The 13,352-nt window shown below is 40.1% G+C and overlaps 1 protein-coding gene across 4 annotated transcripts in view; it reads right to left on the reverse strand.

Annotated features, from left to right (window-relative positions):
* Window positions 1-13,352, reverse strand: part of NLGN1 (neuroligin 1) — a 390,085-nt gene that overhangs the window by 23,082 nt on the left and 353,651 nt on the right. For all 4 annotated transcript variants that reach the window (XM_075268671.1, XM_075268672.1, XM_075268670.1 and 1 more), the window contains one exon: window positions 10,249-10,461. In XM_075268671.1, the coding sequence (XP_075124772.1) occupies window positions 10,249-10,461 (213 nt within the window). The remainder of the gene's footprint in view (window positions 1-10,248; window positions 10,462-13,352) is intronic.

A 13,352-nucleotide genomic window follows, 5' to 3' on the forward strand; every position in this document is an offset into this window, starting at 1 on the left:
ACCCTGATTTTCAAAACAAATGTTGGTGCCAACCTCAACTTACTACAAGGGCCAAATTCACTGCTGGTGACAAGCTCTCCTCACTGCAAGTGCCAAATACACATGTTTCAAGGTGTTTTCCTACTGTCAGAGAGGTGGTATTGAGTGTGTAAAGTGTGTAGTTGTTAGGCTGTGATGTTGGGGTAATAGAGGGTCTTTGGTGTGTTAGATGCCCCCAGACATGCTTCCCCTGCTGTCCCAGTGTCATTCCAGAGGTGTTGGCATCATTTCCTGGGGTGTCATAGTGGACTTGGTGACCCTCCAGACACGGATTTGGGTTTCCCCCTTAACGAGTATCTGTTCCCCATAGACTATAATGGGGTTCGAAACCCGTTCGAACACACGAACATTGAGCGGCTGTTCGAATCGAATTTCGAACCTCGAACATTTTAGTGTTCGCTCATCTCTAATCCCTAACAATGTGTTTTAAAAGAAGCCAATTTACCTATTAGTATGTATGAGGAAACTCATGCAAACATGGGGAGAAACTCCTGGCAGATATTGCACATAGTTGGATTCAAACCCAGGACCTCAGAGTTAAAAGGTAATAGCGCTAACCACTGAGCCATCATTCCACACACAATATCTCCCCCTTTCACAAATAAAAATAAATAGAGATGAGCGAACACTAAAATGTTCGAGGTTCGAAATTCGATTCGAACAGCCGCTCACTGTTCGAGTGTTCGAATGGGTTTCGAACCCCATTATAGTCTATGGGGAACATATACTCGTTAAGGGGGAAACCCAAATTCGTGTCTGGAGGGTCACCAAGTCCACTATGACACCCCAGGAAATGATACCAACACCCTGGAATGACACTGGGACAGCAGGGGAAGCATGTCTGGGGGCATAAAAGTCACTTTATTTCATGGAAATCCCTGTCAGTTTGCGATTTTCGCAAGCTAACTTTTCCCCATAGAAATGCATTGGCCAGTGCTGATTGGCCAGAGTACGGAACTCGACCAATCAGCGCTGGCTCTGCTGGAGGAGGCGGAGTCTAAGATCGCTCCACACCAGTCTCCATTCAGGTCTGACCTTAGACTCCGCCTCCTCCGGCAGAGCCAGTGCTGATTGGCCGAAGGCTGGCCAATGCATTCCTATGCGAATGCAGAGACTTAGCAGTGCTGAGTCAGTTTTGCTCAACTACACATCTGATGCACACTCGGCACTGCTACATCAGATGTAGCAATCTGATGTAGCAGAGCCGAGGGTGCACTAGAACCCCTGTGAAAACTCAGTTCACGCTAATAGAATGCATTGGCCAGCGCTGATTGGCCAATGCATTCTATTAGCCCGATGAAGTAGAGCTGAATGTGTGTGCTAAGCACACACATTCAGCTCTACTTCATCGGGCTAATAGAATGCATTGGCCAGCGCTGATTGGCCAGAGTACGGAACTCGACCAATCAGCGCTGGCTCTGCTGGAGGAGGCGGAGTCTAAGATCGCTCCACACCAGTCTCCATTCAGGTCCGACCTTAGACTCCGCCTCCTCCAGCAGGGCCAGCGCTGATTGGCCGAATTCCGTACTCTGGCCAATCAGCACTGGCTAATGCATTGTATTGGCGTGATGAAGCAGTGCTGAATGTGTGTGCTTAGCACACACATTCAGCTCTACTTCATCGGGCTAATAGAATGCATTGGCCAATCAGCGCTGGCCAATGCATTCTATTAGCTTGATGAAGCAGAGTGTGCACAAGGGTTCAAGCGCACCCTCGGCTCTGATGTAGCAGAGCCGAGGGTGCACAAGGGTTCAAGCGCACCCTCGGCTCTGATGTAGCAGAGCCGAGGCTGCACAAGGGTTCAAGTGCACCCTCGGCTCTGCTACATCAGAGCCGAGGGTGCGCTTGAACCCTTGTGCAGCCTCGGCTCTGCTACATCAGAGCCGAGGGTGCGCTTGAACCCTTGTGCACACTCTGCTTCATCAAGCTAATAGAATGCATTGGCCAGCGCTGATTGGCCAATGCATTCTATTAGCCCGATGAAGTAGAGCTGAATGTGTGTGCTAAGCACACACATTCAGCACTGCTTCATCACGCCAATACAATGCATTAGCCAGTGCTGATTGGCCAGAGTACGGAATTCGGCCAATCAGCGCTGGCTCTGCTGGAGGAGGCGGAGTCTAAGGTCGGACCTGAATGGAGACTGGTGTGGAGCGATCTTAGACTCCGCCTCCTCCAGCAGAGCCAGCGCTGATTGGTCGAGTTCCGTACTCTGGCCAATCAGCGCTGGCCAATGCATCCCTATGGGAAAAAGTTTATCTCACAAAAATCACAATTACACACCCGATAGAGCCCCAAAAAGTTATTTTTAATAACATTCCCCCCTAAATAAAGGTTATCCCTAGCTATCCCTGCCTGTACAGCTATCCCTGTCTCATAGTCACAAAGTTCACATTCTCATATGACCCAGATTTGAAATCCACTATTCGTCTAAAATGGAGGTCACCTGATTTCGGCAGCCAATGACTTTTTCCAATTTTTTTCAATGCCCCCGGTGTCGTAGTTCCTGTCCCACCTCCCCTGCACTGTTATTGGTGCAAAAAAGGCGCCAGGGAAGGTGGGAGGGGAATCGAATTTTGGCGCACTTTACCACGCGGTGTTCGATTCGATTCGAACATAGCGAACACCCTGATATCCGATCGAACATGTGTTCGATAGAACACTGTTCGCTCATCTCTAAAAATAAATAGACAAGAAGACACAAAAGCACCATAGGCATTCCCATATTCAAATGCCCAAAATATAAATATATAAAATATTTATCCCTTTCAGTGAACTCCATGAAGGAAAAAAAATCAAAATAGCCAAGCTGCCAAAAACAATTAAAATAAAATTTAATGTCATTAACAATAATGAATAAATATTGTAAAGGTAATGCACCCAAAGTATCCAAAAGCAAAATTGAAAAAAAAGTGCACTAAAATATAACTTTTAATAATACTGATGAAAAGCTTATTAGACACTAAATAAAATGGTAAGTAAACAAATTGAATGGGCTGTTTCTGGAGTGTGTGTCTCTCTACTACACTGTATAGATCAAAGGATGCATGGGTGTAGACCCTAGGTAAGTAATTGGTCCCCTTCAGAGCACTGCCTGACTCTATAACCAAGCAGAACTTAACAATAAGGGATAACCCCTCTAGATGTCTCTCGCACCCCAATATAGCACACACCTATACTGGGTCCGCAATATCCGAACCCAGCACTGGCACAGTTGAATTAACTAGGATAATGGTTATAATAATAATAATAATAATAAATTTTATTTATATAGCGCCAACATATTCCGCAGCGCTGTACAATTTGTAGGGTTCATATACAGACAGATACATAACAAAGAACGTCATTTCACACAATGGGACTGAGGGCCCTGCTCGCAAGAGCATACAATCTATGAAGTAGAGGGGGTGACACAAGAGGTAGCAGGGGCGGCATTGCTTATACACTGGTTAGGATAACACACACATCCACACTAACACACTAACACACACGGCCACTATAAACCGCCTGATGCGTTTCTCCGGTTAATTGCCGGTTCATCAGAGGCTACTGCATTTATATTATGGCCTAAACAGTGTTACCCAACTAATGGGTTAACACTGAAAGTAGCAGGTACGCTCTTAGTGTTGCAAGCTTCCGGCCAGCTGTGATGTCTAACCGCGAAGCGCCAGCTCTCGATCTCCGCTTGATATAGAGTGAGATCCGCCCCCACCTACGTCATCAGTGGGCAGGCCCGCTGCCGCAAACACGCTCCCCCTCCCCCAACAACACATAACCTGACATGCAGGTAAAAAGCAATGATCCATCTAAGATAAAAGATGAGGATAATACAATGCAACCACCATCCAGAAGTATAGGGGGCACAAGGGACAATTTATAAAATGCTCCAAATGATGACTATAAAAAGGAGGCATACAAAATGAACTCATTAAGCCCCTTAGGGGAAACTGTGTCAAAAACTAAGGTCCAACGGGCCTCCCTTTGGAGGACTTTGCAATCAAAATTGCTCCCTCTTGCTTGTCGTGTAACCAGTTCAACACGCTGGAAACACAGATTCCGCTGTCCCCTCCATGCACGTCCCATATGTGTTGGGCTACTGACGTGTCCTCCCTTCTTGCAACATCATTGACGTGCTCTCTGATCCTCCTGCGGAACTCCTTCGTTGTTTTCCCAACATATTGGAGTCTGCAGGAGTAGGTGATGACATACACAAGGCCTTGAGACCGACAGTTAACAAAATGGCCCACTTCGAACTTTCTTCCTGAATTTGCGCACATGACCTTCTTGCCCTTTTTAATAAATCCATAGGCCTTACATGAGCCATATGGAAAATTCCCCACAGTATGAGCCCTGGCTTGATCTAACCAGGTTGCATTCCGAGGTTCAGCTAACAGATGGCTATGGACCAGTTTGATCCTTAAATTATTCCCCCTTCTAAATGTTTAATTAGGGGTCCAGGCCTAACAAACTGGCCAACAATGGGGTCAGTCTTTAACATCCTCCATTCTTGTTTGATGATCTGCCTAATGCTTTCTGCTGCCCTGTCATACGTTGCCACAATTCTAGAGGAATTCCCATTCTCAGATGTATCCACACGGCTCCGGGGATTTAAGTATGCCTTCTTCAGCACGTTATTAGGGTACCCTCTCCTAATGAATCTCCCCTGCAGATCTTTCGCCGTGGATAGATGGTCGGACCTCCAAGAACAGTTCCTCCTAACTCGAAGATGTTTCCCCTTTGGAATACCTGCTTTAAGGGCTGGTGGGTGGCAAATTTCCCAATGCAACAGGGAATTTGCCGCAGTCGATTTCCTGTGTACACACGTACTTAACTGGCCTGTGTCTTCCTTACATATAGTAAGGTCAAGGTATAGTAAGGACTAGGTTCTATCTCATACGTAAAGTAGAAACCATAGTCATTTTTATTTAGCTCTTGTACAAAAGAGGCAAATTCTTCTAAACATCAGACATTTCCCAAAATGGTATCAAGAAAGTAAAACTTGCCCTGCAAAAAAAAAAAAAAAAAAAAAAACCCTTACACAGCTCTGTACATGGAAATATAAAAAGTGTATAGGTGTTCTAGTTTTGGATTGTTGTTAAGATGTACATAACATAAACATAACAAAAACTATATAATTTAGATATATCTATAATGGGTATAATGTAGCTAACACGTGATTTTCACTGTACAGTGATTGCTGTAAAATCAAACCCCGAAAATGGTGCAAATGCAGTTTTTTTTCTAATTCCACACCATTCAGAATTTTTCTCCAGCTTTCTAGTACATCGTATGAAATATTAAATGGTATTATCATGAAGTGCAATCTGTACCACAAAAACTAAGCCCCTCTAAAGCTCTGTGGACAGAACAATAAAAAATGATGGCTTTTGGAATTGGGGAATCAAAAACAAAAATGAAAACTTGACAAATGGTAGTGGCAGGAAGGAGTTAATGAAGCAAAAGAAACCAGAGACAAGTTACATTTTAGATTTGAGATCCATATTGTATAAAACAAGAGCAGATACTCCTAATATTTCAAAGCAATGTTCAAAGCATTGAAAATCTTTTTTATGGCAAGTTTATATCATATTCATGATGAAAACTCAGTAAATTTTAACCCCTTAACGCTCAGGTCAGTAATAGTACATCCTTGCAAGTTGCACGTTAGCGCTCAGCTCAGTACTATTACTGACCTGTAATGGCGCCATTTCTCCCGGCACCCGGTTGTATTACACAGCCAAGAGCCGGGACAAGCTGCCCCAGTCAATCTCTGGTCGAAGCTCCGCTTCGATCAGCAATTTTAACTCTTCAGATGCCACAGACAAACATGTCCGTAGCATCTAAAGAGTAGCGCAATATACCGACCTCCTCGGCAACCCCCGCAGCAAGATTGGGGGGTGCCCTGATGAATTTTATTAAGCCGGGGTCTAGCTAGTGACCCTGGGCTGCTAGCACCCCCGTGTACCTGGTTGATCCTGCCGTGATGCTGGAAGTGTTTCTATGCGTCTCTGTAGTACTAGACAAGCAATCAGAGTATTGCTGGTCCAAGTATCCTTATAGGAAAAATAAAAAATGTAAAAAAAAAAAAAAAAGTGTAAAAAAAATGTAATAAATGAATAAAGCCCCAAAATTCCCTTTTTCTATATTAAATGAGTTTTATAAAAATAAACCCTAAAAATTAATAAAAACTATGCATATTTGGTATCACCGCGACTGTAACAACCTGTACAATAAAAGTAAAACAACATTTCACCTGTACAGTAAACGTCTGGAAAAAAAACCAGAAAAAAAGGCCAGAAATAATTTTTTGCCATCTAACCTTACAAAATATGCTATAAAAAGTGATGAAAAAGTCATACCCACCCCACAACAGTACCAATAAAAATCACAGGTTGTCCCGCAAAAAATAAGCCCTCAACCAACTCTGTCAACTGAAAAATAAAAATGTTACGCATCTCAGAAGATGATGATGCAAAAATCATTAATTTATGTCTTCATATGGGTTTTTGTTCTACAAAATTACTAACGCATAAAAAAATTATATAAATTAGGTATCGCCATAATTGTACCGACCCGCAGAATAAAGGTAACATGGTACTTATGCTGTACGCTGTGCGGAAAAGCATTTAAAAAGTAAAATGCAATGCCAGAATTGATGTGGGTTTTTTTTTATCCACCAAAAAAGTTAATAAAAAATAGTCAATAAGTTATAGGCAACCAAAAATGGTGTCATTACAAAATGCATCATATCCCGGAAAAATACAAGCACTCAAATGGCTACGTCAAAACAAAAATAAAAAAAATAGCTTGAATAATGTGACGACAAAAAACCCCCCAAAATCGCCGATTCATTAGAACAAATCTGATTGCGTCAGGAGGGGAATATATAAGCGGTGCGAGCAGGATATTTCTACAAACTGCAGAAACAGAGTAATAAATATTATGGTATGTTTTGCTGTTAACCCCTTCTTTGTTACAAAAAAATGGAAAATGTGCATAAAAAAGTGACATTTGAAAATTTCACCTCCATTTTGCATTAATTCCTGAGGAACACCTAAAGGGTTGATAAAGTTCCTATATACAATTTTGAATAGTTTGAAGACTACAGTTTCTAAAATAGGTTCATTTATGGGTCTTTTCTATTATATAGGCCCCTCAAAGTCACTTCACAACTAAATAGGTCCCTAGAATACAAAATCTTGAAATTTTCTAGAAAATCTGACAATTTGCTACTAAAGTTATAAGCCTTCTAACTTCCTAGAAAAGTAAAAGGACATGAAGAAACAATGCCAATATAAAGTAGACATATGGGAAATGTTAATTAGGAAGAATTTTGTGTGATATGATTGTCTGTGTTTTTAGGGGAATAACAGAAACTTTAAAAATTGATAATTTTATGAAATTTTCAATATATTGTCCTTTTTTTTTAACAAACTAACGCAAAGTATAATGACCAAAATTTACCACCAACATAAAGTACAATGTGTCACGAAAAAACAATCTTGGAATCACTTGGATAGGTAAATGCATTATGAAGCTATCCTCGCATAAAGCAAAAGACATCATATTTGAAAAACAGGGTCTGAGCCTTAAGGCCCAAACTATCCTGCATCCTTAAGGGGTTAAAAGAATGATTCTTTTACCAGTTTGAGTCTACAGCCCAGCTGTCAACTCAGAATTATTCAATGTTAATTTATAGATATTTTTCAACAGACCTTTAATCCATTTGTTTAGTAGAAAAAAACAGAGCCTGGAAATAAGTCTAGAACTGGCATATCTATATTTGGAGTTCCTTTTAAAAATCGATAATGACCTAATCCATGCCAAAGCATACATCATAAGGCAAAGATCTATAGATAATATAGACTAAGAGAAATATGTTCTGTAATTTAATCTTCAATAATGTACCATACAGGACATATATTTCATATTTTATACTGGTCTGATTGTCAATTTAATCAATGTTTTTTGTTTTTTTTTCAAATTTTTTAAAATGCTGTTTAAAGAGGTTGTCGTAAGATTACACTTAATCAAATATCACATCAGATATCCACAGGATAGGTAATAAAAGTATGGTCAATAGGCAGCCACTGGGATCTGAAAAATGCATCACCTTGTCCCACTGCTTAAAGGGATCCTATCATTCACACATTATTTTTTCTAGTTACCACGTCAGAATAGCCTTAGAAAGGCTATTTGTCTCCTACCTTTCGTTATCTTCCCGGCGCCGCTGTTTGCCTACAATCCCGGTTCATGTTGGTATGCAAATTAGCTCTCTCGCAATTAGCTCTCTCGCAGCACTGGGGCGGGCCCCAGTGCTCAAACAGCACTGAGGGTGTCCACAATGCTGCAAGAGAGCTCTCTCCAGCGCCATCTCCATCTTCATCAGGAGCGTCCTCTTCAGCTTCTTCTTCCGGCGGTGGCTTGTAACTTCTAGTCCATGGGCCTTATCAGAGCTGACTGCGCATGCCCACAGGCCACGAGAAAATGGCCGCTTACAATACTGTGCAAGTGGCCATTTTCTCGTGGCCTGTGGGCATGCGCAGTCTGCTCTGTCCAAGCCACCGCCTGAAGAAGAGGCTAAAGAGGACGCTCTTAACGAAGATGGAGGCGGCGCTGGAGAGAGCTCTCTTGCAGCATTGAAAGGAGACGAATAGCCTTTAAGGCTATTCCGATGTGGTACCTAGAAAAAATAGTGTGTGAATGATAGGATCCCTTTAAAATAAGTGGCAATCTAGCCTATGTACCTTTACGACTTTCAACTATATCTGAAAGCTGGAAATATCCGAAAGCAGGATGTACCTTCCTATGACAGTACCATAGAGATGAATTGAGTGGCAGTGACCATCCTTAACCTAATATTGGGTAGCAGATACAGTAGTTACAGATTGTAAAAGAATTTAGCGAACCTGGGAGGTACAGACCATGTTCAAGTTTGCTTAACACTTAAACCAGCTCTCTACTTTGGATAATGGTAGCATAGTATGCTGGAACATTGTTTATTGCTATAATGAAAATGGTCCACAGAATGAAGTTAACACTTACTTAATCAAGGGTGCTTTCACATGGAGGAAAATGGTGCTGAATTTGGTGTGGAATCTGCATAACATTCATCGCTGAAAAAAAAAGCCTCCCATTGTCTTTTTCCAGCACGTAATCTAACACAGATTCCACACCAAATTCAGCGCCATTTTCCTCCATTTGAATGCACCCTAATGCAAATAAGGTAAAATTGCATTTTTTCTATTCCTACTAGAAACAAATAAACTCAATCAAACAAGTTATTTACCCAAAAAAATAATGACATTGAAAAATAAACCCCTACTGCAAAAAATAAGCCATCATATGCTGATGGAAACCAAAAAAATTTTATGTCTCTCAAAAGACAGTGATTAAAAAAAACATTAAAAAATGCTTTGGTCAAAATAGGCCCCTTCGTTGATGGTTTAACATGTCACTTTTTATGCAAAATTTCATGATACATATAGATAAAAGTTACAAATGTATTTTTTTTTCTACTGTGCAAATCTATATTGCGTTTGTGTGATGCCAACTTAAAACCAGCATGATGTGCATAGAGAAGTCATACATCACTTTCATTCCATTCCACTGGGTGGAACTGAAATGGACAAGGAAAAAAAAATAAGAGAGTAAAATAAAATATGACTAAAAGCTCAAAGCTTTGACAATTTGGAATCATGCATGCAAAACATTTAAACTTCCTTCTCACAGACAGTAATAAATTCCACTCATGAATTTTCAGTGAGTATGTCTTATCTTGAAACTCCTCTTTTAACCTAGATAATGTTTCCTGAGCAGGAACCATTAAAATAAAATTGTATTTTGCTTTTACAAGCCAAGGCTTCTTGTGAGAAGCTAAACTTGCCACTAAAGAATGACAGAACACAATTGACCTCATTCAGTGTGGTTCATAGGATATTTTTTAGAAAAAAACAAAAACAGTCCGTAAGGAGAACGACAAGCAAAGCAGAAATGTGTTCATGATGTACCAGCATCTCAAAAATACACTTGCAAGTTCTAATAAACACGTCAGTCACGAGATGCTCCGAAAAACTTTAATTGCATACGAAGATGTTGATGGAAAACTATAGTAACCAAAAAAAAGTTGTGAATCCAGACAGTAGAGAATAGTCACACACAGCCACATGCAGACACCAAAAATGACAAAATTTGCAACCTGCATAATACCTTTGGTTGAATTGCTCCAACGGTTACCTTCTGAATAATGGGACAAAGTCAAGAGATTGACACATGAGGCACCAGCACCAGATCCAAAAACTGTTATTCTTAAAGGATCACCACCAAAAAATCCAATGTTTTCACTAGTCCAACGTAAGGCTTGAATAAGGTCAAGAAGGCCATAATTTCCCTTCGCGGCTTGATCACCAGTGCTTAGGAAACCTGCACAAGAATAAATATGGATCATTATTGAAATGTTTTACTTTAGGAAACAAAATAATATCTGCCATCGAGATCTTTTTTTCGTCACATTATTCTATTTTTTAGCACATTTTAAATAATATTCACATATAAGAAATAACATGAGGATGACACCACAGTGACAGATTTGAATTATCTACAAAGATTATCCACCAATATAGAGGAATTACATAAATACCAGGTTGGAATATAATTTTAGTATGTGCAAAGCTGGAAATATTTCAAAATAACTGTGATGATGATAATAATCTTATAAAAATATGTAATACCTATGAAGACTATGATTACATAAAATATTGCCACCAGAATAGCTCATCTCCACTCGGTTGCTATTTCAGAAGGTGCTACTTAGCTTCTTACTGCCAGTGGTACAAGGGTTTTATACTGTAATTGATCCGGACTCCCAAAGATACAGAAGACATAGATATCAAGCTTATGGAACACTATTATTCCACATTGATATTGCATGCATAGATATTTTGCAACATATTAACAATTCTGTTTCATACATTGATACATTTAAGTATTGAATTGATACACATGGTGGCTTCTAGAGATGGGCTTTGTTTCGAGTCAAGTTTGACCAGAATATTCCAAATTGTTTAGTTTTTAATGAAACTGACAAATGGAGATTAGTCTTGGATTAACTAAAATGGTATACACTGCAATAAATTATTAGATTGTGGCGTCTCTTCAGACCCCAGATTATAATAGGTGGAGGTCCAGGGTAGATGACAAACAAAAAATAAAAAAAAATTTGTACTCACCTTTCCACACCTCTTTTGGCTGTCCTCGTGGTGTCCAGTGCTCTCCTGGGGACATCAGGCACATGTGGTCACTGCTGAAGCCTATGTTAGGGACACAGTGGTCAAATGGACATGCTGAGCGTCATGATGTTCGGCATGCCCACATGATTGATGAGGCCCAATCACTAGTCTCAGCAGTGATCCCTGGAAGATGATGTCACCGAGGAGGCTGAGAGTGAGCGATAGATTGAGAGAGTGAGTCAAGGAGGTCCAAAAGAAGTGAGGGAAGGAGAGTATAAATGTTTTGTATTTTTAACACCTTTTCTGGGCCTCCACCTATTATACTCTGGGGTCTGAAGAGACCCTAGAGTATAATAATTTAACTTCTGATCCTATCCACACTTCTTTGACCTGGAACAAATTTGGGACCCGAGCCACCGAAACCTGAAATGAATCTTAAGAGAATCGCCCATTTTCCATTGCATCAAAAAGTTTATCTATCACATAGCACCATCTCAGTACATTGGCAACACTTCTACCACTATGTAACTCAGAGGTTACCTTATATTTTGAGTGGTCAAATGTTTATATAATACTGCTGTATATCATTATCTACCAAACATAAAACCTTAAACTGAGAATTTACAAAAACTATGTCTAGGTGTATTGGAAAAGACATGGTTCTTGTGGCCAAGTAGTAGTTTCTAGTTCTGGTTTACTAATTTTTGGTACAGATGTAACTTTCTTAGCTGTCCTCTTGGCTGGACAGGTTCTCCTATATGTATAGTTCAATTAAGCTATTTTTCTTTCAGAATTCTGACGTAAATTGCACCTAAAATCTGTCTAACATGTTATGCATCACATTTATCGTGTTTTAGATACTTTTCCAAACTGTGCTGAAAAGGGAGAGACCTCGTGGAAAATGCGTATGGCCATGTGGGAAATGTACATGGCCTAAGTTACAACTCTATGTACCAAAAATGCACCAAGGACTTTTAAGCCAACTAATAAATAGTGTAACGTTTGACTAGACAGTCTAACAATACGCCAGATTTATCAAACAGCATCAGACACTTTGATAAATCTGGCACAGTTTAAGATTGTCTATTCTAAGTCTGCACTGTCCAAGACTTAGACACTATTAATAAATCTGCCCCAGTGATTCTACTATAAGTTATCACAAAGTGCTAACTCTCCTATATCTGTCTATGTGTTGTCAACAAATAGGGAGGATGAATTACAACCTTCGAGGGTTTTGCTAGCATGTTGAATTGGTTTTATGAGAGTTCGAGGTCCTAATCCCATTGGAAACAAGAGTGGCACGTCTGTGTTTACTCTATTGGCCATAGTAAAATAGTAATAAGAGATGCAAAAGCTGAAAACACTAACATTAACTCATCGAAGTACAATCCTATAACAAAACAAAAAAAAGAACTTTACATATAAATGAAAACCTCCATTAAAAGTCAGTAAATGTTTTTTACTCCAAGGGTTTTTCCCATCTCACTTTGGTGGACATGTCACCATTTGCAGGTAATTTAAATTCCCCTGACCTTTGTCCCATGGCTGCTGTAAATGGAAAAGAGACTGTGCATGTGCGGCACTCTCCATTCATGTATATGTAAGTTCTGAAAAAACAAGTAATTTTACCTCCCAAAAATGAATAAAGGAATGTCATATTTAAAGCCACATCTCTATTTATAATAATCATAGCACATATGTTGGGGGATCTCCATTCTTGAGATAGGTACAGATCCTGGAAATAATTACAAATTTTAATCATCTGCCACATTAGCAATGCATATGGTGTAAACAGCATTGCCAAACGATCTGCTCTGTTCTGGTCTAGGTATGTACCACTTCCACACCGACTGTTTTTGCATTCAGCGGGATGAGGTGGGAGGGCATTGGAGGAAGTTGGAGGTTGGAAGACCCAAGCTGAACTCCTACACCAGGGCCCATGAGTCTTAGTTATGCCCATGGATCATGGAGATAGACCAACATCTGTAATACATTTACAACATAGCCTTCAAATAGGTAATAAATATCTGAATTTGAAATGAAAAACCCCTTTCATTTCCACTTATACTGAATTGCAGCTTCTAT

The sequence above is a fragment of the Leptodactylus fuscus genome, chromosome 3 (assembly GCF_031893055.1).
Source record: "Leptodactylus fuscus isolate aLepFus1 chromosome 3, aLepFus1.hap2, whole genome shotgun sequence".
Taxonomy (NCBI): domain Eukaryota; kingdom Metazoa; phylum Chordata; class Amphibia; order Anura; family Leptodactylidae; genus Leptodactylus; species Leptodactylus fuscus.